We start from the raw sequence: 27,368 nt of genomic DNA on the forward strand, positions 1-27,368 counted from the left end.
TCTAAAACCTATTTTTTCCATCTTTGAGAACAGAGGTATGAAATTTATCCAAGTGATGCTGCAGAGCATCGCGGAGGGAGAAAGGGATGAAAACAACCCAAACCTCATCCGAGTCAACGCAACAAAAGCCTATGAAATAGCCTTAAAGAAATACCATGGTTGGGTGGTGCAGGGTCTCTTTAAGGTAAGTGGTCAGACTGTAGAATTTGTTTTGTTGCTTCTATTACTAAAGTGGGACCTCCATGTACTTTGTTTTCCAACGATATACCTCAGTCCAGTGAGACAGCCTATTAGTTACTGTTGCATAGTTTTAATTCATCCTATCATGCTTATTAAATTATAACTTTGTGTGTGGGCTTGCTGATAGGTCATGTAGCACTGTACATTAATAATAAAGAAGATAGTTGACACACAGACAGTAACAAGGATCATGTACTAGACAGGTGGCGATAGTGCCTCAATAGTTATGGTTGAGTCAGAAAAGACTTACTTTGAAGAAAAACACGTTTTACACGTCCGAGCCCAACACCGGATAGCGGAAGAATGCACAGCATGTGAATCTACCGCACTACATGCCAAAATCATATGCTTACAGGGTAATATTTTTCTTTTTTTCCCCATAACTTAAGTCTTGTTTGAATCTGCATATAAAACAGGTGAAAGAGCTACAGAAAACATTGAGCAGAATTACATGGAACTTGACATGAAAATGGAACTTGGTTTGGTGTAAATCCGTTCAGTAGTTTTAGAGGAATTATTAGAAAAGTGTGTTTTGTAATCTTCAAATTGTTCTAGCTTGTCGAATGAGATAGAGCTATCGGGGCTGTGAATCTGTGAACCCAGAATGAAAAAAATTAAACAAATCTGATGGTATGAGGGAGCTTTTCCCCATTATCCATTTTCGGTCTGCAAACCCAAAGTTTGGTCCATGGAAACCAAGCAAGGAGCTAAAAAAATGTCAGGTGAGCATGCCCTAACCAAAGGCTCCAAGGGTTGGGGAAGGTGGGGTTTTGACCAACCAACCCCAAAAAGAAAAAAAGAAAAATATTGCCTGGGTATTGTATAGTGATTGCAGACTTAGTGACCGGTCCACATAAATTGGTTAGATGCCCAGCATGGGTAAAGGAGTTTGCAGGTCTGCAGACCCAAATCCAGATCTTTAAAGACTCACATTTATAAAAAAGAATTGCATGTTTAGGCCACAGGCCAACCTGAAGGCCGTGCATAACAGAAGGTGGTCTCCTGCAGCTAACCACGCCTTCACACGGCAAAAAACTGCACAGTGGGATAGGATATTCTTTCATAGAATCTAGAGGAAATGTAGCTTTTACAAAAATCGAGAAATTCGCTGAAAAAATATGGCTAAAGTTATGGTTACATTCGATTAAAACACAATCTGAAAAGATTGAAAAGAACCTCAAATTCACCTAATTATGCCAATAAGTAAAATGCATAAAAACACAACCTCATTAAACAACAATTCATGCTCAAATCCAATAAATACTACATTTATAGAGTTCCCTTTTTATCATTTTAAGGGATATATGATATCTAATCTACAGTGCTATTTATGACATTTGTCATTCCAACTGTCACATCAAGGTTGAGGTCCTAAGTACTGCATTAGGTTTACAAGATATCGTGTGCATTGTTTTTGTGCGAGTTAGCGATTGCGGCCCTACCCATAAATTTCCATATTTTTCTGCCTTTCATTGTTATTATAGCTACACTTTGTGTTTAGGTGATAATTTAAAGAGGCTTGACAGGCAAACATTTTTAAAAGAACACAATTTAAAAAGGAATTACTGGATATGATGTGTTTCAAGTGAAATAGATGTAGTTTTTTGCAGAATGAGAGCAGGTATGGACAGAGCGTGATTTGGTAGCGTTGCAAAGCTTTCAGGAAAAACAAAACGTTGGCAAAGGCAATAGGTCTTTCCTTCATAACACAAGTGCCAAACTGTTGGTGTTACCAATATTACTCTGTAAAGTACTGTAAAAAAAAATACTGGAGGAAAAGCAAATATATTTTTTATGGTATCACAAAATTTTACATGCATCGAGTTCATTGGTTTCAATCTTTGTAAAGGGCATGGTTAATCTTTAAAAAAAAATTCAGTCAGGAATGTCTAAACGGAATAGAAGAAAAAGGAAGCTTTTTCATTCTGAAGCATGTACCAAAGCCTCATATATTTTCCACAGGATACAGCCAATTGCTCATCTGCAGGAGCCCAGGGAGAAGATTTGAAACTTCAAGAGGTGTGTCATGCATGCTAAGTACGCTTTGTGCTACATATGCCAGCTTAGTGAATGCATAAGGTTGCTGAGCCCCAAAACCTTAAACGCCTTTTGTGCGCCAAAGCTGTGCTTTCATGCAGTATGTTGAATGCAGGGAATATAACAAAAACAACCCTTAAAGTCTGCTATTCAGCCACACCCTAGGAAAATGATCCCTGTTGATGTGCCTATGCAGACAAGCTGAGAGGAAGGGAACGAACAGTGAGGAGTGAAGTCTATATAAGCAGTGAAGCAGCATAGGGAGAGAGCTAGACAAATCATGTACACTCATGGAGTGCTGAATGAAAAATAAAAAACTAGGGAAAGGATTAAACTCAGCAAATCAAAAGAATCATAAAGAGGCTATGCTCCGGGAGGGGACAACCACAAGAATAGGAGTGCAAGCCATTGAACAAGAAGCAAGCAAATGAGAGTGACAATAAAACCAACCATCGGTAAGCAGTGGGCAGGCTGTAAGCTCTCTGTAAGTTCACAATACAGCTTTTACAACCAGACATCTTGTGTTGTCTGGTAGACTTTACCTAAAACAAAACCAGCTGCAACTGACTTGAGTGTGAAGACTGACGCTTTGCAACAATGTAAACAATAGTGTACCAGGAATTCCCACCTCCTCCCCTATACTTAGTGTTTGTACTCTGTATCATACCACAATTATTTCCTTAACCTTCCACATAGCAGAGTAGACAGCCATAAACTAACCCAGTATGACATATTAGAGCAATAACAGTAAATCCTGACCTCCCTATGAAGCGCTCTCTTGATGCAATGCCATGGTCTCCGGCCCTCACACCAGGAAATTAAAGACAATTTCAGTCTGGGAAAAGGCGAATTCTTGGGCATTACCAAATGGAAGCTTCGTGCATTTCTAATTACATCTGAATAGCGTTTCATACCCCTTGTGAGGTGCCAAAGATCTATTATATTCTGTACTATAACGCTGTTTGATTTATCCGGGAAGAGATCCCCAATCCCGATATCTTCCTTTGTCCCCTGTCAAACCATTATTTGTGGCATTGAAACAAAAGCCTGCACATCACTTGTGCTAATCAGCTGCAGAGCACCCAACATATGATGTTGTTCTGGTAGCAAAACAATTCTGCACATATTCGTAGTTCATGAAAACCAAAAGGTCCACTGAGTTCAACCTATTTCTTCTTGTCGTAATTTTCAGAATTATGTATAGCAAAATGAGTTCTACATATTTAGTTCACCCAGATTTTTTTGCTTTTTGATCACCTCGTTTTTCCGACTTTTACTGTTGAGTCTCACTACTAGAGTCTCACTCACGATAATTGGACTGCACATGTTTACAGCAGGGTCTACTTCGTAAGATAAGGTCTCTGCGACACAGCTAGGGGCACTGAACTAGTTGCATGTGAACGTGTGTGGGCTGCATGTGTGAGTATATCATTGTGCACAGCCAGGTAACTGCATATAGGTAGTCGGGCCAGAGTAGATCGTGACCTGGGGTGGGCCTTATAATATAAGGGGCTTTCATAGATAAGCACTGTTAGAGCCAGAGCTTTTCATCTAAGGCTCTTGCATGCAGGGACCCCTAGTGGTCGGACCTTTGGCTGCATCTTTAAATGGTCTGAGTATGCGAAAGAAAGACTCCGACACATGTTATATTGATTTTACTGCTTTATTTAAAATATATTGTGACAATGATTTTTGATGAGCAATGCTGATTCATAGTAAATGCATTTGAACATGAGTCTATTGGTTTTAATGGTGAATCTTTCTATTGATTATTCCATTTGCTTTAATTTGACAAAGCCAATAAGCTTGCATTATATAGTGATGTGGGGACCACGGGACAAAGCCAGGAGGCCTGCTTTATTTCAAATGACACTGGCATTTGTGATTTTTGGGGCTATGACCTACTAGGGTCAAACATGATTTTAGGATGTCACCAAAGGAATTTCTATATGCCTGATCTATATGTTTGTAAATTAATGTGTGTGTAGTAAATGTACGGTTTCATTTTCAAAGAAAACGTACTGACTGGGCTGTCATTTAATTCAGTGTTATTGCATGTCAGCAGATGGAGATTACTATCCTACACCACCTCCCTTGAGTAGGCCTTTGACTGCTCTACTTTGTTACACTTTGGGAGTCCAGCGCTAGAAGGGTGGGTGGGTGGGGGGGTACTTTGTTCCCAGTAAGGGGACGATTGTGGACCTATCACTTAAGCAGTCCTCACATCCTGCACAACTAATAACCCAATTTTTACATTATGTAGTTGTGATTTCTGGTGAGAAAGAACAGTTTTTACCAATCTTTGATACTCTTGTTTGATGACTGAACTCAAACATTATTTTCTGTGTAAAAATGTCATATTCTGAATGTTCACAGTATCAACATTCTGTTTACAACAAGGTACCCATGCATGCCATGCAACCTTTAAGTACGCTACCAACCTAGATTTAAAATAATTGATGGAAACTATTCCATGTCGTAAACGCTTGCAATGAAAAGTATGCCTCTGCTTTGACAGTGACAGACCTCACTTCCGTCTCTAAAGGCTCTCTGTCTGTGTCTGTTTATGCCTGAACATCACCCATGCAGACTTTTCATTGTCATTAATAAGCTGCAAGTCCAGATGGGAGTTTGAAAAATAACTCCTGGTCCTATTTCCACCAAGCAGAAATAACCCCCAAACCGATTACTTTGTTTTGGATTTTCATACTTTTTTTCTCAACTGTGATGCATTGCTTTGGGTTCAAGTAATGCTGCTAGTGCTGCACACAGTTTTCAGCCGCAGACCTACATTCTTGATGAATCTTGTGTAGTGACAGTTGTCTAGTGCATGCATGCACTCTGACAGTTGTGATTATTTCTAGGTATGTAGTCACACCTTCTGTACTGGGCAACTTTCTGGGGGACCTGGACTTGTCAGGGGGCTCCCGGGCACAATCATAGGGAGTCTATCTTGGTACCATCCCCTTTTGTCATTAGGCTTCAGTTCATGTTTGGGTGTTCTCTTGCTTGTCCATCCCCACATGGCTAGTGTTCCCTATGGTGGTCAGTCCATCTGATGTGGAGCAGCTCGACCAGGAGTTGCCAACTATTTCCTCTACTTTTGGATCCAGCTTTATGGTCCACCTTCTTGTTCTCCTTGACTTCACCCCAAACATTTCTGGATGCCTGAAATGTGAACCTAAGGGTGGGGTGGTCTTTTGAGCTTTCAAGTGAAAGTGCAGCTTCAGCCCACTCCAGAAGACCAGCTCAAGACACCAGCCTTTCTGTCCCAACCTGTTTTGTTGGTCCTGATACAATTGCAGGTACCAACCTCAGTCACAGTTGCTCTAGCTGAGCTACAGGGGTTGGATAGTGTACTGTGGTTTCATCTGCCAGGTATTTTCTCTGCTCAGGGCTCTGTTAGGATAGCAGAACACTGATCATAAGACTGGAGTTGGTCCTTGTGGTCACCATTACCAAACAAACCTACCACATTGCCATGGACAAGACTTTGGAAATGTTTTCGTTAAAATTCCAGCAATGCCAACCAAGATTTGAGTCTTATAGCCTATGCTAGGCCTGGCTGTTGAGCTATAGTCCTCAGTCAGACCTAGAGCATCTGGAGAAAACCTGTTTCTTAGTGGATCTTCTAAGAGTCAATCAACAGAAGTTCAGGTTCCTCAAGGACAGTTAAATCTTTGTATCCTGAGAATCCCTAGCTCAGTGTGTGATGAAAAGAGTTTGCTGAAGAATCCTCCCACATAGACATGGACAAATTTCCAGGGAAATTGTGTAAACAAATGTACGAAGCTGGTGGTTTTTTCCTGAGACAGGTGAACTCCAGTGCCATTGTGGTGAGGCACAACATCCTCTGTCATGAGTTTGACCAGCACACCATCTTGCTCCCTGTCTGTGCCAAGGAAGGTGCAGGTTGATGCTTGAACTATACAAAGAAGCTCTGACATAGAAAGTGGTGATGTCTTGGCACCCCACTGCTGCTGTCAGGACCATGAATTCTGGTCTGGTCAGCCAGAGGAAGTTGTGACTTGAGCACTCCAATTTGAAACTGGAGTGCCAAGAAATCGTCCTCAATCTTCTCTTCGAAGAGAAGAACTACTATTAGCCCCCTAATGGAAGTTTATCTGTTAGCAGTACAAGACGAGTATGCTCACAACGGAGTTGCTGTGCGACATCCAAGTGGTACTGCTAATACCTCTGCAACTCTTTCAGCCAGTAACGGTCTTCCAGTCTTTGAAGCCTATGGAGCCTTTTTGCTCCAAGTCCAGGTTTCTCCTCTTCAGTAAACATTCAGTTGAAGAGTAGGTGCATCAGAGTGAAAACTGTTACCCCTCTGCCCCCAGATGTCAATAAATTCAATTAATTTACTTGGTTCAGCTGCCCTCTTTGGCACCATCTACGTAAGCACACTGCACCCCATCAGTTGTGGTGAGGGTAGAAGGGAAGGCTTTCACCTGACTACCATCAAACAACCAAATACCACAAATGCAGTGATGAAAAATAGCCACACCCATGCATGCTACCTTTGCCCTGGTCTACATTCTGTGTAGTACGGTAACAATAGTAATATGAATAGTAATAAATCCAAGAACCGCTGCAAGAGTTGTACAGACTCCTCCTTTTAGGAGCAATCAAGTTGGTTCGGTCCCTAAAAAGGGGGCATATTTACTACTCCCATTATTACCTGCTAAGCAAATCGTAGAAGAGCTCCGCCCCATGCTAGAACACTACTATCTGATTCGGTTCCTCCTCATGCAGACATTGAGGCAGTCAAAAGCTATTTGCTAGGCCTAGTGTACTCCTTTCCTCTCATTTAACTCCTATTGCCTCCCCGTATATGAACCCATTCCCTGCAGTGTTGATACTAGTACTGTTTGTGCCGTTGGCCTTCTGTGACATTAATGTATTTTGTGTAGGACTTTTTTCTTGCTGGCCTTAATATAAGCTAGACACACAGGTTTGTTCATTTATTCAGTGACACAAGGTGGCCATGAATGCTGCACAGGACCATAAAGGTTGTACATGTCATTAGAGGTGAGTATCATTAATGACGTTAACAAGAATGCATTATGAACCTAAAGAAGTTGTATGACAACATACAACATGGTATCTGTTGTATGTAAGAAGTTGTTAGGGCCTGCTCGGAGGGCTGGGTGGACCCCCTTGAAGACTACTACTGTCAGAATGCGATGATAGCCTCCAGCTCTTCGCGATTTCCTCTCAGTTGCACATGATAAAGGCGCACTACCTCTGTTGTGCCTACCTCAAGCCGGCCACACTGCATTGTGCAGGTCTCTTCCCTAGCCCTGCCTGTACATGCTGTGCACACGATTCTGCTGACTTCTACCACATGGTCTGGCTATGCCCTGGGATTCAAAGGTACTGGACTGCTGTGGTGAGGGAACGGACAGATGTACTGGGCTGGGAGGTGCCCCTTTAATGCTTCTATTTGGAGTCCTAGAAGAAGGAATGGGGGCTCAAGAGCAGACTGAACGTTCTTGGGAACTGCCACTGTGGTGGCTAAGCGAGACATAGCAGTCTGCTGGGAGAATCCTGCCCCTCCCATACTGTAGCAGTGGAAACGGGGGTTGACTGATGTGCGCAGCAGGTGAAGCCTGTTTATGAAGCCCCTGGATGCCCCTCGAATCATCGCATTTTGCAAAAATGGCTTGGACAAATGGAATGAGCCTCCTGCCTCTTAACACTAGATGTCCATATATCCTCTCTGAATATTTATCCTACTGTATTTCACATGTTTGTATTGTGGTTTACCAGATAAATATTAGGATGCATTGTCTGTGTACCTCCATCTGTGCGAAAACCAATAAAATTGTTTATAAAAAACAGAAAATTGTATGACCAGCTGATAGCGAATTACAAAACCTTATACTGAACTTATGTGATTTATACATTCAGGACACCGGTGCAGCTTCAGGGCAGTTTTAAATTCACTGCATGAGGAAGATAACCTGATGTCTGAGCATGGGTGCTTGGTCAGGGAGCGCTAGTGGAGTGGATCTAGGAGATAGAAAAATCGGAACCTCAATGGCCCACATGGAGTTTTAAGAGGTTTTTGACATTGAGTGGCAAATCCAAGATTCTTGGTGGAATATATTTTGTCAAATTGTCCGCCAGGTAGCTAGGAAAGATTGTGTTAACTGCTTTAAATATGTCAATAGTCTTTTGAGTTTCCTGTCTTATTTTGATACCCTCCTAGCTGTGTGTCACAGGGATATGGTGTCAAAGCGTTTAGGAAGGTTGTCTAAAATTTGAGTGGTGAAATTAATAACCTTAACCAAATGGAGTGGAGTAAAGTTTTGGCATTGTCCATTGGGACAAATGAGAGTATTTTCCCAATGTTAGTACTTGATGCTGAGCTAATGTGGCAGTGGCGGTGGTAAATTATTCCTTACACATTTAATGGTTACAAAATCTCTCTAGGTATTCTAGCTCACATAAAGGTGTTGGATGCTAGGTGTTTTCTGGGGGCATGGGAGTTGAGCAGAGAGATTTTTGGGTTATTCAGTGTTTAACAACAGGCTGACAGAGATGCGTGACTGGAAATGGTTAGAGAAGATGGGAATAGAGAATATAATGTGTGTGTCAGTGTAAAGATTGTAGAAAAAGCAAAAAGAAGAAGAAATCAACATGGGCAGTCCTGTTATACTGATGTTGTGGGGTTGATGCCCAATTTAACATGGGACGACCACAATGACCAAATGCTGCTGATTAACCGACATGTATGAGGATAGGCGAGTGATTATTGTGTTGTGCAGAGAAAATAAAGTTTTCCTCATAAGAGAGTTTGGTTCATTGGAGGGTGCAAAAGCCCTTTGGAAGGGACTTCGACTGTGCTCGATGAGAGATGTTGTTAGATGTTTGAAAACTAGTTATTGCGATATCTTGGAAAGGAATGGGAGCTAGGATACCAGACCAGGTGATTTATTTTTTTTTGGTGATATTATGTAGGAAGCTGGTTCTTTTTATATGATATATCAAAATGAGCTCTATCGTGCAAAGAGTCCAGGGGGCTTCCTTACCAGTGGACAGGGGCTTGCTCTAGCAATCCCAAGGTGCTCTTGTAAGGGATAATGTACTCAAGCAGTGTTAGGCTTATCAAAGAGGAGTCTTTGACATCTGCAAATACACACGACTCAATAGGAGGTCCACACCAATTTAGGAAAAAAAACAGTATCTTTATATATGTTTTGGCACCAGAATCAATACGATCAGGTAAGTATGTTTTGCAGGAGGAAAGAACAACAAATACGGCAAATAGGTAAAGTACAGCGACTTACAAGTCCAATCTCCTGGACTTAAGGTGAGTATTATGCATGGGTCAGGACCACACCAGCAGGTCACACCGGGTGGCACTGGGGCAGCCAGGTACATAGGGTCCGTGGACCGTCTGGTGTCCATCACTGGTGGCGGTCGAGGTGGAGGGAGCCCACAAAAACACGCTGCAGGCATTGAGTAGAGGACCAGTTCAGATGAACTAACAAGTGGGGTGAAGTCTCACAAGCCTGTGGGATCTACTTCTCGGTCAGGGGCATCTGGGTGCAGTGGACTGTGTGGGTTGCCGTCACCGGAGGCGGACATGGTTGAGGGGGGCTTGCACAGAGACTGCAGGCGTCGGAGTGAAGACTGCAGTGGGGAAACACACAATGGACTTTGTCACTTGAGGCTGGGGACCAGGTTGGCACCGTTGGCCCACTTCAACAAGGGCTAGGAGGCTCGGTGCGCTGCTACTATCAGGCAGCGGTTTTGGTGGTCCTGAGTCCTCTTCAGTGGTTCCTGGTTTCCTGCAAGGGTGCAGGGGAGCAGCTACTCCACAGGACTTCCTTAGTACAGGGGTGAAGGCTGGCAGTCTTCCCAGGCTTTTGGAAGTTTCAGCAGCTGGAGGACGAGGTGACGTTTGCATAATTGTCGAAGTGGGCAGGCAGGCTGGCAGGGTTGGCGCTGAGTCGTCACCACTAGTCAGCTTTTACATCTGTGGCATGTCCTTCAGGTCAGTGGGATCTGATTTTCTGGCACCAGGGGCTCCCCTATGTACTGAGTTTAGGGGAGCATAGGGTAGTAGCCAATGGGCTACTTACCCCTGGGGTCACTATGCTCCCTATATGACCACTGCATGTGGGAAGTGGGCATAACCCTGCGCCAGTTTCTACTTCTACCAACACCAAGATGGCTGATTTCAAAATGTGGTATCCACATCAGGTAGCTTACCTTAGGGGTGGGATGATCTGAAGGGTGGGCACACATCTCTGAATGATACACCCCCCTCCCCCCCCACCTCTAGGTGCCAAATGGTGTCTGAGTGAAGCCAGATATGAATACCAAGGGCGGTGGGCTTCTTTAAAGCCTGCTGCCTTGGAATGCAGATGTGCAGGTCATCCTGTTTGGTGGGGTGTGAAACCCCACCAAAGCAGGCTTTGTTTCTGACCGCCCAAGAGCAAAGGCTCTCACCCTAGGGGGTCAGAATCGTGTCTTGTGGTCGGCAGGCTAAAACTAGTCAGTCCGCCCAATGGTAGTTGGTAGGTTTTCAGGGGGCACCTCTAAAGTGCCCTCAGGTTGCATGCATTAATAAATCCATCACTGGCATCAGTGAAGGTTTAGTAATATGATATATTTGATACCAAACACCCCTATTTTCAGTGAAGCCATCATCTAACTGGGGTACTCATATTGGCCAGTGTCCAGCACATGTACTTAAATTAGCTTCCCTGTTAACTCACTACGTCTAAAAATCGCCAAAGACATAGCACAGGTGTATCTGCTCTTGCAGATATGCCCTCACATGTAATATAATGCATCCTGCTTTAAGGCTGCAAAGCCTGCTGTAGGGCATATATTGCATGCATTGTTCGGTGGCAGGGCATACAGGCTGTGCACAAGTCGTGTTTTCACTTTTAGCTGCACCAAGGCACACCTCCTGCAATGGCAGTCTGCATGTACAAGGTGAGGGGTCCCTGAGGGTGGCACAATACATGCAGCAGCCCCTGGAGACCCTCTATCAGTTATTTCTACTTCTTATCATTTCTTTGGCACCTATGCCCTAGCTACCAGGGGTGCTATTTACTAGGGACTTACGAGGGGCAAAGGAATTGCCAACTGGGGAACAATTGTGCAGTTTTAGGGAAAGAGATCTGGCACTGGGGACTTGGATAACAGGATCCTAGTGTGCTTTTAGTCAAAATTGCATCATGCACCATGCAAAAAGTGGGAGTGATTATGTCAAAAAGGGGCACTTTCCTACACAGTACTACTGCAGCTTTGAAATGGTGTTGGTAGATCCCAGTAAGAAGGTAGAGGTTAACTAACGAAGTTGAAAAGAGAGTAGCTTTTAAGAAAGGGGCAAGGTTTTAATACTTAGTGAGCTCCAGGAGTCAGATAGGGTTCAAAATATATTTGGAGCGGTTGTAGCTGAATAAGCTGTCAATTTGAGTCAGAATGGAGGAGGGATAGGGGAATGGTTTGTTGTGGAGAGTCTTTTAGATAGTGGTAATATTGGAGGAAAAGTATGCTGCAAAATCTTTGGCAGTGAGTGAGGAATGGGTGATGAGATTGCATTGAGGGCAGATTAAGTTGTTGAAAGTATGTGCTAGACATTGGGATATATCTGTAATGAGGTGAAGGGGTTTTAAGTAGGTAGGGTTTGCTTGGTCCAAGGATAGTGATAATTTGTGTGTAATTTTGTCTGTTTTGGGCTTAAGCCATTTGTTGAGTAGCATCCTTTGTTTTAAGTGAAAAAATATATTTTCTAATTTTAGGTTGTGTGCATGGTGTAGCAGGTGAGAATGTATCATGGAGTGTTTAAGGCATGTTTTGCTGTTAGGTTAAATTTATCAAAGGAATGTTGAATGGTGCATAGGTATGCAATTGTTGTGAATAAGGTCCATGAAGGAAATCTCTGAAGTGATTCCTTGTTCTGATAAGAGAGTATATGATTGAAGGAAGAAGGGTGTTAATGGTGTCTAAAGACGTTGTGGTCAGAGGGGAAGGTGTTGAAGATAGGAGAAAAGGTGAACTTGTGTGGGGGATGGAGACTTGCCCTGTTTATGTGTAGGTGAAGACTGTGTCACTGAGTGGCCAGGCTGCAGTTCAGAAAACATTTTTTTTAATTTTTGCATTGAGGTATAAATTGAAGTCAGTAGAAATAAAGTAGTGCGATTAAATATTAAGGTACTATAGATTCTCAGTGACGGAACTAATAGCACCTTGTTGCTGAAAGAGTGTTGTCTGGAAAAGGGACAATGATGAGTAGAGTGGAATTCCTGCACCCAGGCCCAGGTAGTGAATGGGTCTGGAGGAAGCTGTCATAGTGGTTCTGTTAATTTAAATGCAACTGTCTGTTGTTGATTAGTAGTGTGTACAACAGCCATGCCCAGTCTGGCTAGAGATCTGCTTGAATATCAGAGCTATTGGAATCTGGCCTTTCCTTGGAGTGAGTCGAGGTGAAGAGCTATAGTACTCATAGTTGTCTGTAAATGTTTTATTACAGACTGCTTTGATGTTCGATGGACAGACACTGAATTCACAGGAGTGTTTCAACAATCTCAAAAGGTAGCTTAGTGACTCCAGGGTTTGCTTAGTGTTCCTTCAAAGTGGATAGAAGAGGAAGTGGATGGAAGACTTTGGATGGTGTCTTCTATGTATGAACAAATAAGGTGTGGGGAGGGGGTGAAGTTTGGAGGCAGTATATAGTAGACTGGTATATCCCTTTTGGGAAGATATAGACATAAGTGGAGTGTGCCAAAAAGGATGCTTTCATTCGGCAGAATGTTCAGTTGGATATGGGCAGTAAAGATGAGATGGTGAGAGCTGCAGATAACTGCAGGCATACACTTAATGTGACTCTGAGCCTGTGTTTGCAGATGAACATGGGGAGTCCTTTAATGTTAACCACAAAATGTTAGGAGGCTTTGAAAGGCAGATGCACAAAGTTATGAATGTGAGCCAAACAGTACAATACACATTTTCTTGCTGCTGGAGCAAACCTGTTTTGTCATTTGAATAAGTACAGTATAATGTGTGTACTGATTTATGCATTGCCTATTGGTTATAGAACTGTGCTGATCAAGGTTGGTGTAGCTGGTGTACAATATAAGGAGGAGATGCATCCCTATGAGAAGCATATAATCTGGGTGGAAATAATGAGTCAAAAGAGAACACTTGTAGTTCTCTTTTAAATCACCTGTGTGAGTGAAGATATTCCCAGTGTGCATAAGTGAGATGGGTTCTGTTGCATGAACTTTGTACCATTTGTCCATGACTATTGGACAAATAGTACAAAGGTGACACACGCTGCACATCTCATCACACTATTCCACAGGTATAGGGACATCACTCTTTCATCACCTGTGCAGGCACTTCCTTGACTTAAAAATTAACCCACCTAGCTATAATGCTGCTGCCTAAATGGGTATTGTGGTGTTGGAAGAGAACCACCATCATAAGGTACACACAGTTTTGCACCTCTGAACCTTCCACTATGTTCAATAGAGGCAGAGTGGTTATGTTTCTTGATTAAGAATTTACCTCAAAGAACAAAAGACAAGGGGCGTCTGGGAGGAATAGTTTGTTTAATTAAATATTATGGCCAGGAGAGCTGCTATAGAACCGGACTCTGAGGACATTTGTACATCTGATTGAAGCAGGTTTGTATACATTTCTCTGAGTGTCATAAAACCATAAACATTATTTTCTCTGTAATCGATGCGAACAGTTGTCATGGAGTCATAAATAGAATTCCAGATAGGAAAAGCAGATGGGCCTTCACCTGGCATGGACACAGTGTGAGCCAGCGAGAAGGTGTCCAGATGTCCAGCCTGAGGGGCGTGTGGTTGCTGCATGTGTGTGCTGTCCTGATTGGCTAAGTGTACCTAACTACCTGTGGCATCTAAATTTATGGTGTTTTGGGGAATGTGTGCATCCCTCTGGCCATGTGTGTTTTATTGGGGCCACTCTTCAGGGACTATTGTGGTGTTGCTGCCTGTCTGTGGGATCTGATATACGTTTTCCTGTTTGTGCGTTTGGCTCTCTAAGTGTTAGCCCACCTGTGACCTCCCAGTCATTAACCTCGGGCCTAGGCCTCAGAGCCTGCCTGACTACATACCTACAAGCCGGGGTTGACGGAGAGTTCATGACGGGGGAATATAATAATGGTGATGCAACTTTGTTTGTGTTTATAAAAGTATTGCTGGGCACATCAACATCAATTAATACATATCAACATTCCCCGCTCTAGTTGAATTTTCAGCTACACCATCAAACCTGCATATCGTGACAGTCACATTGTTGGTACCCTGTCCCACTTCCCTCACTACTTGTACTGTACCCAATTTGGGAGCAGCGTTTTTACAGCTGGAAACTCACACTTGTAGGAACCACACAAACCGTAAATCGACAAAAACAGTCAAACTGGGGGAACCAGGAAAACAAGTTTGTAAACACTCCTGCTCAGGGGCATCTCCCTCGACTCGCATATCTTTCTGTGGTCGGTGCAATTCTTGAATGGCAAGTGTCAGAGTTCCATGTCATTTTCAGGTAACAAAGTGCAGCAAGATGCACTGATCTTCATTCACACCTCACCCTTCCTCACGGTCATCAAGGCTAACAGATATCAATGATGCCTCACCATGAGGCGGTAGATCTCAGTTCTTCCTTGTTTGCATTAAGGTCGAAGTCAGTGCTGTTCATCATTTTGACCATTTCCACTGGGTTATTTGCAACCAGCAGGCATTCGTTTTTGTCTGTAAGGTGAAGAAGGGTATGGACCCTCCGGATGATACTTTGGTGTTGGTGAACAGTCTAAACGCCTCAGTAATGTCCTTGTACTGAGCACTGCCAAAATAATCAGCAGTTCTTTTTCTTTGAGCCTGGTGCAGCAGTCTTGTTTTCTTCCTCAGCGGGTGCTGGTACAGTTCACGCAGATCTTCTCCAGGGATGACCAGGGTTGGGGTGTGCTTGGTGACTAGAGAGCAGAGGCCACGCCATCCAGGGACGAGCTGGGTGTAAGCAGACTTGTTGCACTCCAGTAGGTGTCCATCATCGTTGAGGTACCCATTGCTTGTCTGGAATGTGCAGTATTGTGCTACAGCTTTCATTCATGCCCAATGAAATGGTTTCTTTGACTCTCAAAACATAAGGAATACAGTGTGCATTTCCTTAGAATTAGGGGTTGTCCCTTCCCTTCCCTTCCCTTCCCTTCCCTTCCCTTCTATTAATGTGTACCTATCTATCTCAGTGTCCCAGATCTCCTGACACTGGGTATCTATGCTGTTGTTCTACCCTTCCCTATGAGACCCAGTTCCCTTTATATCATCGATTTGGATGGCCCTGCACTGAAACTCCATGTCTGTTGTCCGTTTATTGTCAACGAAGACAGCCCAAGACACACTAAGGGGCCACCCTGAGACCACAGATGGGAGCAACATGTTTGTGCACTGGTTAGGTGGCTTAGCTACCTCCAAGAATCTCTTCTCTGAAAAATCAGTGCCAAACAATGTCCTCCCCTCTAGCTCCCTTTCTGCGCATCCTCTGTAGCTCAGTTTGGATATCGCTAGGCTCGGCCAGAAGGTACAATGCTGTGGGGTTGGTCTCGTAGCAAGTTAGGATTACTACTGTCCTATGGGGCCCTACTCTTAGGTTGAATTTGGCCCTAATTCTACATAGGTAGAGATGGAGGAGGCATTTTCTTTTCCAGGGGTTATCTCTTGGGACAAGTACAGCCTATATGGCCCTGCTGCATGTGGTATCAGCAAACAGACATAACATGACTTGACTGAGGTATTGAAGCCCACGGCGGTCATGTGCCGATACCCTGTGTTGTGTGAAAGGGCGCTGTGTAGTACGTGTGGAGTGCTATTGCTGGGTGCGTTGTAATTATAGGTGCTGTGGGAGAGGTCCCTAAGCAAGTGCTGTGGTTATCTCTAGATAGTCTCCATTAGACTAGACTGTTCTTTGGAAATTCATGGATGCGGTAGCATCCCTAGTACAGAGGATGTATAAATACATAAAACACATAACTTATGAAACATTGTAGGCCTTGATGATTCCATTGAGGGTACGGATGTGGAAAGTCCTTGAGGTGGGTTGTGGCTCTTGCTCCTGTTGGATGTCAAACTTCTTTAGAGCAGTTTGTGGCTCTGAATCCTGCTAGGGATACTGGTGCAGCTGCTGAGAAGGCAATGGCTCGCTGTAGTGGTGGTGCACTTAGCGGCTCTGCTGAAGGCCTGTTGGGCAAGAGCTACATTTTGTTGTTATAAAAGAAAGAATATTGTGCCAATGATTAATTCCTGTGTTTCCGTGAATTAGTAAGGCACCAAAAGGTGGCCCCATTAACCCCTTCGCTGCCAGGCCTTTTCCCCCTCCTGTGCCAAGCCTTTTTTTGGCTATTTGGGGCAGTTCGCGCTTAGGCCCTCATAACTTTTTGTTCACATAAGCTATCCATGCCAAATTTGCGTCCTTTTTTGCCAACATCCTAGGGATTCTAGAGGTACCCAGACTTTGTGGGTTCCCCTGAAGGAGACCAAGAAATGAGCCAAACTACAGTGAAAAGTTTTATTTTGTTCAAAAAAATGGGGGAAAAGGGCTGCAGAAGGCAGCTCGTGGTTTTTTCCCTGAAAATGGCACCAACAAAGGGTTTGCGGTGGCAAGATCACCATCTTCCCAGCTTTCAGGAACAGGCAGACTTGAATTGGAAAACCCAATTTTTCAATAAAATGTTGACATTTTACTGGGACATACCCTGTTTTTACTATTTTTGGTGCTTTCAGCGTCCTTCCAGTTAGTGACCAAAATGGGTGAGTAACCAATGCTGGATCCCAGAAAGCTAAACATTTCTGAAAAGTAGACAAAATTCAGAATTCAGCAAGGGGTCATTTGTGTAGATCCTACAAGTGTTTCCTACAAAAAAATAACAGCTGAAATAAAAACAATTGAAATTGAGGTGAAAAAAACAGCAATTTTTCTCCACGTTTCACTCTGTAACTTTTTCCTGCGATGTCAGATTTTTTAAAGCAATATACCGTTACGTCAGATGGACACTTCTGGTTGCGGGATATATAGGGCTCGTAGGTTCATCAAGAACTCTAGGTACCCAGAGCCCATAAATGAGCTGCACCTTGCAATGGGTTTTTATTCTATACCGGGTATACAGCAATTCATTTGCTGAAATATAAAAAGTGAAAAATAGGTATCAAGAAAACCTTTGTATTTCCAAAATGGCCACAAGATAAGGTGTTGAGAAGCAGTGGTTATTTGCACATCTCTGAATTCCGGGGTGCCCATACTAGCATGTGAATTACAGGGCATTTCTCAAATAGATGTATTTTTTACACACTGGCTTACATTTGGAAGGAAAAAATGTAGAGAAAGACAAGGGGCAATAACACTTGTTTTTCTATTCTGCGTTCTCCCAAGTCTCCCGATAAAAATGGTACCTCACTTGTGTGGGTAGGCCTAGCGCCCACGAAAGGAAATGGCTCAAAACACAACGTGGACACATCACATTTTTTCACAGAAAACAGAGGTGTTTTTTTGCAAAGTGCCTACCTGTGGATTTTGGCCTCTAGCTCAGTCGGCACCTGGGGAAACCTAGCCAACCAGCGCATTTTTGAAAACTAGACACCTAGGGGAATCCAAGATGGGGATCTGACCAGGTTCTGTTAACCAGAATCCTTTGCATACCTCAAACTTTGACCCAAAAAACACTTTTTCCTCTCATTTCAGTGACAGAAAGTTCTGGAATCTGAGAGGAGCCACAAATTTCCTTCCCACCCAGCGTTCCCCCAAGTCTCCCGATGAAAATGGTACCTCACTTGTGTGGGTAGGCCTAGTGCCCACGAAAGGAAATGGCCCAAAACACAACGTGGACACATCACATTTTTTCACAGAAAACAGAAGTGTTTTTTACAAAGTGCCTACCTGTGGATTTTGGCCTCTAGATCAGCCGGCCCCAAGGGGGGCAGAAATGGCCTAAAATAAATTTGCCCCCCCAACCCCCTCGTGGGAGCGAGTCTTGCCTACGGGGTCACTCCCCCTGCGTGACATTGGTGCAAAAAAAAAAAGATCCCCGGTGCCTAGTTGTTTCTGCCCCCCTTGGGGGCAGATTGACCTAAAAGCGGCCGATTTGCCCCCAAGGGGGGCAGAAATGGTCTAAATACAATTTGCCCCCCCCCCCAGGGGAGCGACCCTTGCCTAATGGGTCGCTCCCCATCTCTAAAAAAAACAAACAAAACAAAAAAACCACAACAAAAAAAATTAGCCCTGGCGCCTAGATGTTTCTGGCCCCCCGGGGGCAGATCGGCCTAATAACAATAGGCCGATCTGCCCCCAGAGGGGGGCAGAAATGGTCTAAAATAAATTTGCCCCCGCCCCCCTAGCCCCCTCCTGGGGAGAGACCCTTGCCCACGGGTCGCTCCCATTGCGTGACATTGGCGCAAAAAAATAAATCCCCGGTGCCTAGTTTCTGCCCCTTTGACCTAAAATCGGCCGATCTGCCCCCAAAGGGGGCAGAAATGGCCTAAATACAATTTGCCCCTCCAGGGGAGCGATCCTTGCCCAAGGGGTCGCTCCCCATCTGTAAGACAACAACAACAACAAAAAATCCCCGGTGCCTAGTGCTTTCGACGGCCTAATTAAAATAGGCTGATCTGCCCCCCAGGGGGACAGAAATGGCCTAAAATAAATTTGCCCCCCAGGGGAACGACCCTTGCCTAAGGGGTAGCTCCCCTTGCGGGAAATTTGCGGGGGGAAAAAAAAAAACTCCCTGGTGTCTAGTAGTTTCTGTCCCCTTGGGGGCAGATTGGCCTCATAAAAAGAGGCCTAAGTATAATTTGCCCCCTAAGGGAGCGACCCTTGCCTAAGGGGTCGCTCCCCACCTCAAAAATACAAAACAAAACAAACAAAAAATAAATGATCCCTGGTGCCTAGAGGTTTCTGCCCCCCCCCTGGGGGCAGAAAAGGCCTTTAAAAAATATGCCCCCCCTGGGAGCGACCCTTGCCCAAGGGGTCGCTCCCTTATGACAATTTCATTTTTAAAACCAAACATCACTGGTGTCTAGTGGGCGTTTTGACAGCCGGATTGCTTGTAATCCGGCAGCCAAAACGCTGAGAGAGACTTTAAAGGAAAGGAAATAGCCTTCCTTTCCTTTGAAGCCTCTCTCGGCCTCCCCCACGTGATCGGAAGAGAAATGCAAAGCATTTCTCTTCCGATTGTGCTGGAAGCTGAGCTTCCAGCGCTATGGGAGGAGGCCTTGTGACAATCAGCGGGGGTGGAAGGGGAAGAGCTTCCCCTTCCATCCCTGCCTTGGGGGGATGGGGGTAACCCCACAGAGGGAGCGCTAGCAGTCCCTCTGGGCTCACTGTGCCTCAGGACGTAACCATTACGTCCTGGGCACAGAAGGGGTTAAGGATACCTGCAAGGATGTGGAATTCATATCGCCTGAAACCCGGGACATATTGTTTGGGGTCAAGGGCAACAAGTTTTCATGTTTATTTTGACCTTGGGACAAGTAGACCCACCCCCCCTGCAGCACAAACTCTTTGGTTGCCAGCTTACAGAGAAGGGAACCGTCTGCAGTTGACCTAATGTGTGTCCATATTTTAATGCTGTTCAAACTGTATTTATGGTTCACTAATGAAAAGCCTTCATTATTAGTGTGAGCACTGTAAATAAACGTTGAGCACTGTAAATAAATGTTTTAAAGTCACACTGCACCACTGACAGCAGTTTCAGTAAAAAAACAAAAGTGTACACATGTTTGGAAAGCTTAACAATATGAGGCTACGTATCATGCTCCCAGAATGCTTTCTGATTAGCTGCAAATGTTTGCAGAAGCTTGTAAGCAACAGTGATGATTCTTTTCTTTCAAAATTAAATGCTCAGCAGAAAATGCAAGTAGGAAAAAAAATGTTTTGCTACTATGAAACTTTAGGTGCTATTTCTTAGTCATTTAGTAAAACATGTTGATGCATGCTAGTATTTCCCAAAAAAATTCCGAATGTAAAATCAGTGTAACCATTTTCAACAAGATTATGGGAAGCATGAAAATAAACAAGCACTGGCAAAGCCAGCCGATCCAACCTTTTTGTGAGTCTTTTGGTTTTGTCAATGCGTGTCTTGTTTTGGCATGGCTTATGTAGCACTTTATTGTTGTCGGAGCTGCCAGGTCCTCACCATTGAAACAAAACTGGCAAAAAGAAAAAAGTTTATTGGTCTTGAAAAACACACGTTGCCATCAGTGGCATAACAAAGGCCCACAGACCCCTGCCAGGGAGCCCCCCTCAGCACAGCACCTGCCCTGAGTCTGAAGGGGGAGCCTCCCTCTTCTTTGCGGGGGAGGGGGGCTCCAAATTAGTTACACCACTGATTGCCATAGTAGTACTTGGAAGTGAGCAAAACTACTTTGTGTGCTAATATGCTCCTTGTGGAAGATCAGAATGCGATCACGGACAGAAAAGTCAGCCGATAGAGAAATAGAAGTTTAATAAAAACAAAGTGTCTTTGTTAACGCAAGGCCTAATTAGGAACCCAATTCTTAAAGTCACAACCGTGCATCCATGGTATATGTCTTTGAATTAGTGGCTTCCGCGAATTCATGAGAACTTACAGAAGTAGACCAGGAAATCATACTCCTAGAAAATATTTGTGAACTGTATTTTAGCACGAGCAAATATGCATGTGTAGATTTGCTCATGTGAAAATCTTCTGGGCTTTTACAAGTTCACTTTCCCTCCAACCACTTTTTTCCCAACCCTGGAAGAACTTCTATTTCTGCCATTGTCAGAAGTAAATTTCCAACCTTTCTCATTATGGGAAAAGATTAGAGAAGCGCTGGTGAAAACCCTTAAAACATGCAAGTTAGTAGGTTTGCAGATTCAAAGACATTCCAGCCCTGGAACTATGGGTCACTACTTCCTCCAGTCCCAGTATGTAGATCTGCAGAAAGATGGCAACATAAGGAAAATGGTATAGTAGGGATTGAAATGGCAAGTATTTAAGCCCTACTACAGTAGTAGCCCTGGCATTATCAGAGAGGCTATTATCAGAGCTCTTGCATAATGAGATTGCTGCCATAATTTGTCGCTACACTACATGGCACCAAAGGGATAAGTAGATTATTTTACAGGACAAATAGATTTAAGAAGCAACCTGTCCCATGGACAAGTAGATATTTTATTAAATTCCAAACACCTGACCTGGTTTGGAAATAATTGGTTATTGTTTAGGCACGTATTTATTTTTATGGATTGTTGGGTCTCCCCTCTCCATGCGTAAGTGTACGTCAGAATGGTATGCTTTACGGGATGATTCTCGTGAATGTGTGTAATTTTAACTTTTGGCTGGTGCTGTGTTGGCGTCACTAGCCCTCCAGTACCCTAGTGTGTGCAAGAGGGTGCTATAGGTGTGGACAGTGTATCTGCCTGACATATGAGTAGGGGACGTGAAAAGAGGAGGCGTGTTGTGCTGGGCATTGGTTAGTGATCTCAATGTGCCCTGAGGTCATGTGTATCCCTCTACTTCCGGCATGTGGCGTACAACCTGACCCCCCCAAGGGGTACCATGTGTCTTGGCTACTCCCTTTTCTAGAGGCTTCCTTTGGGCTTCTTTTAATTAGGTTTTTGGCACCTCCCTAGACCTTCGAATGATCTGTTGGTTTTAATTGTCATGAACCCCAGGGGCTTGGAGATTTGTTCACGGCCCCCGTGTGCCTCTGGACTGAGGTGTTCGGGATTGCTATTGTTGCTCCCTTCAATGGTGTGTGCAAGGCCTTGCGTGTTGTTGCCTGATTGCTAGGCCTGGTGTGGGTTGAGCACATTTCTGCTTTCTACTCAGCCTGGAGCTGTGATGGGTGTCTTGGGTTCCCTTTCCTGACACCCCTCTACCTCCCTCCCAAGCCCCCCTCCCCACCACCCACTCCCTCTCTCGGACCATCTCTTTTTGGGCATACAGTTTCTTGCTGCTTTTGGAAAGCTTCGGGGGAAAGAAGAAGGCAAGTAATATGACCCCATTGAGAGTTTGGAGATAGGCCAAGAGCTCAAGTTTGTCCGGATCATAGGAATGGACTTGGATGGTTGGATGTCCTGGCGAGCCCCCCTATACCGACTCAACATCATGCAGTGCTGCACAATCTGTTGGAAGTCATGCGTGTGCTCTGATGGTTATGGGGTCTTCACTACAGAACAAAACAAAGGAGGGGGCATCCGTTTGGCAGGAGTCCGTTAACTTTCTGTGAGCTCTACTGCTGCTGGGGCTAATGCCACAAGACACTCTAGTCTCCTTTTTATTTTTATTTTTATTTTTTAGCTGTCGGCTAAGTGTTACCCCACCTGTAACCTGTCAATCATTAACATCAGGCATAGGTTTCAGAGCCTGTCTGACCATGTACCTACGTGCCAGGAGGGCGGAGAGTTCACAACTGGGCAATCTAATAATGGTGATACGACTTTGTGTATATAAATGTATCACTGTGTGCATTGACATCGATGAATTTAATAATACAGTTATCAGTACTCTCTCTTCCTTCTTTCCAGAAATACTTTAAGATTCTTTCAGAGGTTAGTCTAAATAAGATTGCCCTCTTATCCCTTCTTCCCATGATTCTTGCTTCCTTGGCAGACGAGACGTAGATGGAAAGTATGCCTTGCACCTTGTTTTCCGAACCAGGCATCTTTGGTCTTACAAATAATTTATTGTGGCCTTGAGAAGCACTGAGTCCACCAGATGATAGTCCCTATTGTGATCAAAACTCAGTTCGTCTCCTGCAGTTTTGCTACTCAGTGCACTTACATGGTTGCTAAGAATACATGCCAATAGTATTTGGAAGACAAATGACATAGCTCTCTCACCCAGGATCTCTCACTAAACCACTTGTTTCATGATGTTACATCCAGGGAGTTGACCTACAAAATGCCACAACCTCATATGCTTGTGATTACTTGGCTCCAGTAGGAAAGAGATTACAGTAGTCTGCCTGGCCTACCTTGTGTCTGGAAGTGTACCTGGGTTCCTAGGAAGGTCCAGATGCAGACTTGGAGTGGTAAATACTAGATGTCCTGTCAGTACAACACAAACGAAACATCACTACAGTACCTGGATGGACACTTCATATTATCTCTTCAGTGGATCTCCTTATTTCCAGACCTTTTAAAGAGGCAGCCTCCTTAATTTCTTGAAGCAGGTAAGTAATTCATACTGTTGGTAGCCGTATACCAGATATTTCCATCACTATGATAAATTCAGTCCCATTTTAACTCCAGAACTCTGGTACTTTTGTCTTAGAACAGAGTTTTAACAATCCGAATCCTTGGCACCAAGGCCTCTTAGTTATCTAATGCTCGCTGTCCACCATCCTCCTTGACTTACTTACACCAGGTCTGTCTGTTTGCAGGCTCTGAACATGCAGATCATTTTCCATCCAGCACCTCTATGCTCTTTTTGTGATCTAGGCATTCATATACATCTGCCTTCTTTGTGTAGGTCCCCTGCTTGGGCTGCAGTCTACTAACTTTAAGCGATTTAAGTGGTGCAACTAGCAGCTTTCTTTACCCTCACTGACTGTTTGGGTTGTCCACCCACATGCATACATTATCCACTGGCTTTCTTTCAGTATGGACTCTTGATAACATACTTAAGAGGTGAATAGAAATCCTATGATTGCAACCTTTGGATATTCGGTGACTTCTTTGTTTCAGACCATCTAAATTGATTGTGAAACTGATAGGTTACTCTACATTGAGCTTAATTGGGGGTCACTTCGTTCAGCACAAGCAGCCAACCACTAGGGCTGTCTCAAAGATCCCTAAAAAACGTAACATTAAAGTTTAGCACAAGAATCCGAATGAGACGAGTTGCCCAAGCTGTTATCTTCACTAAACAAAAGAGTGAGAGCCTAAACCAGCAAACGGCCCAGTACACTGCACATAGTAGGTACCAAGTTGAGCATAACTACTGTCCTTGTGTTGCATTCATGCCCGTTGATTCTAATTTGCAGGGATAGGTTAGAATATAAAAAACCTAGTTCAAAAGCAGCTTCTTTTTTCATAGATTTTCTCTCCAAATATGGCTGGATGGTAGAGGGATATTACATTCTCCCCATCCTAAAATAGATGGGAAATGGATGTGGCTGTATTTAGGCATCAGAAGTATAGGCATTTAGGTGAAGTTGACTTTTTGGAAATCTGTTCTTGTAAAAGATGATTTTGCAGTCTTGGTTTTCACATGTAGCCTTGAGTAGCCCTTAATTTAGAGTGATCTTCAAGAGTCAAAGAAGGCTTTTGGCATTGACTGTTACCTTAAAGCTATTCCTAGTGGCCATATCTGTCCAGGATTATCTGGTTAAGGAGACCCCAAACATCTGGTGAGAATTTTCAGTACCAAAATGATAGAAAATAACAGTTGAAGCAAGGTGCATTTTCTAACTACCCACCTGCTCAAATTTAAGTGGAAAAATTGGATTACAAACACATGTTTTATGTAGTCGCTTCCTTAGGGCTACTGAAATACAGATGAAATGCTTGAGATAACGATCCCCATCATAATTCTAAACCAGTTAGGAAAGCCATTCAAATTGTTGTGAACAATGGTACCCTTCAATCATCAACGAACGCTGACAAGCAAATTCAGCAACCTCAAACAACATGATTGTTTAAAATCACGCAATATACATATCCTCAAGAACTGATAAATGACTCCATGATAACAGAATCCAACGTCATTCAGAACACCAACGAAAACCTGAACTTACAGCATACCATCCACCTGCGCTGGAGGTATGCTGCGAGGTCAGGTTTTCGTTGTTTTTTGATTAATTGGGTTAGAATTATGGTGAGGATAGTTTACTTAAGAATTTCATCTGTATTTCAGTAGCCCTGAAAAAGTGACTGCGGCGCGACACACGTGTTGGCTGTAATTGTACATCTTATTAAATCCCACACATGGATTCGGTGAATATGTGTGTCCACAGAAACAAAAGGCTTTATAATTTGGTTGAAAATTTGAATAAATCTCCTTTTCTGGATCAACTGTGATAGACACATTTTTTCCCAGATCAGCTGGTTTATAATTTCTACAGTTACATGCTGGTTGGGTACCAGCGTCTGGGATTTGCTCTGGGCTCATTCTGTACCCAAATCTCTTTACATTTATGTTCTTGGAAATGGTCATAGTAGCTCACTAGGTTTAGTTATGTTTATATATGATCTGTATTTTTGCTTTGAATTTAACATCTTTTTTTTCCTCCATCAGGCAGCACTTTTAGCCGCTCCCTATAAGGATGATTTCCTGAAAGCTTTATCCAAAGGACAGAATGTGAAAGAAGAAGAATGTATAGAAAAGATTCGCCAGTTTTTAGTGAACTTCACTGTTACTATTGATGCAATTTATGACATGTATTCAAAGATGGGAGCAGAACTGGATTATAAAGCATAAGTTTTTGAATTTTTGCATCAACACTTGTAGTACCGAAAATCTGATCAGTTATTTCTGAATAATACTTGCATTCAGCAACTATTCACTTATTTTTCTATGCAGAAATGACACACATACTTTTATGCTATTTAATGTCTGCATTGGCTCCATTTGCTGTAGAATGCCTTCATTTCTAGATCTTTTAATATTGCTCTAGTGGTTTGGGAAACTTTGTACTCAATTAAACTGTTGCACAACCGCACATAAAGTACTGCTTCTGATCACACTACTTAATTTTCCTTCAATGTGTAATTAATTTTCACACTGATGCTACAAATGTTGATTTTGATCATAAGTAGCTATGTAACAGCTATATCTATGTGTGATACTACTAATTAAAGATAAAAATGTTTTGGGGTTCTATCTCTGTTATGCATAGCTCTAATTCTTCAGGGATTTGTGACCATGTTTTTCATAACATAGGATCTACTTGTATTTTTGTATGCCTATTTTCTTTTAACTTTGTGAATGGTCTGACATGAAGGCAGTCAATACCTTCAACTGAGTTGTGTACATCAGAAATGTTTTTCCTGTAAAATAAGCACATCCTTTGGAATGCAAATAAATGCTTTGGGTTATTAAGTTAAAAGGGAGTGTAACGTTTGTTTAAAATCTTAATCTCTATTAAAAGCCTATATATTTCAAGACTCTGCCAATATTTATTTTGAATTGGTTAGATAATTGACGATGTTTCCACATATCTTAGTAAAGGAATATAGAGATACACTTCCTAATATGATGTTAATTGCTTTCCATCTGTTGAAAAAGGCCATTGCCAGAATTGGGATTGTTTATTCATTGCTGTGATGTCCTAACAGTGAACTACCAGTGATTTACATTTCAGGCAAATACTAAAGGACAGTCTCACTCCTCACTCAGAGTCCTGCAAAAACAAAGAATACTTCCACTTCCCCAGTTTGGACAGTCGCAAGGAAATTGTGGAAGGATGGATGCAATGCTACCAGCTCCTCTACCATTTCTATACAGCTTTCATGACTTGTAGGGAAGATTTGTTGGTGCACCACAGCCTCCTTCGCTACATCCCAGAGGTAGTGGGGAATGGAAAGTTGCTTTCTTTGGTCTCGGAAGTACAGGATCTCTGCATCTGTCTAGGGTCTTTGGCACGTGGGATGATTGCTCTAGCTCACTAAAAGAACACATAAGTGTCACTCTGGAGGGCAAGACTAGGTGATTGTGGAGGGAGAAGTGTTAAAATGGGAGGACACTAGGTAACTTTCATAAATATATGTGTTTAATTATACATGGAATCCCAAGAGGAGTAATGAAAATGAGTACTGGGAATGCCTTATTGAAATAGTGATTTGTTTAAACAAAAGACATGTTTTAGGTGAGATTAGGAGTTACAGAGGTTTAAGAACAGAAATTGTAAGCTATATAATCATCATAACATGATGCCACTGGTTATTGCAAAATTGTTTTCACAAAATGAGTAAAGGTAATGTAGATATATATAGTTTAGATTAGATGGATCCGTTTATGATAATGCAGCTCTAGGAATAGTTCCACCCTGCACAAATTGAAACATTTCTTGACTGCAATGAACAATTGAAACATTGCTATTTGAAAACAAGGTATTTGTGTTTTTTATAGTCATAAC

The 27,368-nt window shown here is 43.1% G+C and overlaps 1 protein-coding gene across 2 annotated transcripts in view; it reads left to right on the plus strand.

Annotated features, from left to right (window-relative positions):
• Positions 1–26,395, plus strand: part of GLTP (glycolipid transfer protein) — a 189,159-nt gene extending 162,764 nt beyond the window's left edge. The window contains exons 4-6 of one of the 2 annotated variants that reach the window (XM_069214727.1): positions 34–184; positions 2,203–2,259; positions 25,529–26,395. In XM_069214727.1, the coding sequence (XP_069070828.1) occupies positions 34–184; positions 2,203–2,259; positions 25,529–25,711 (391 nt within the window). In that variant the 3' untranslated portion in view covers positions 25,712–26,395. The remainder of the gene's footprint in view (positions 1–33; positions 185–2,202; positions 2,260–25,528) is intronic. The other variant, XM_069214728.1, reaches the window with a different exon arrangement.
• The last annotated feature ends 973 nt before the right edge of the window (positions 26,396–27,368 follow it).

Source organism: Pleurodeles waltl, chromosome 11, assembly GCF_031143425.1.
Source record: "Pleurodeles waltl isolate 20211129_DDA chromosome 11, aPleWal1.hap1.20221129, whole genome shotgun sequence".
Classification (NCBI taxonomy): Eukaryota; Metazoa; Chordata; class Amphibia; order Caudata; family Salamandridae; genus Pleurodeles; species Pleurodeles waltl.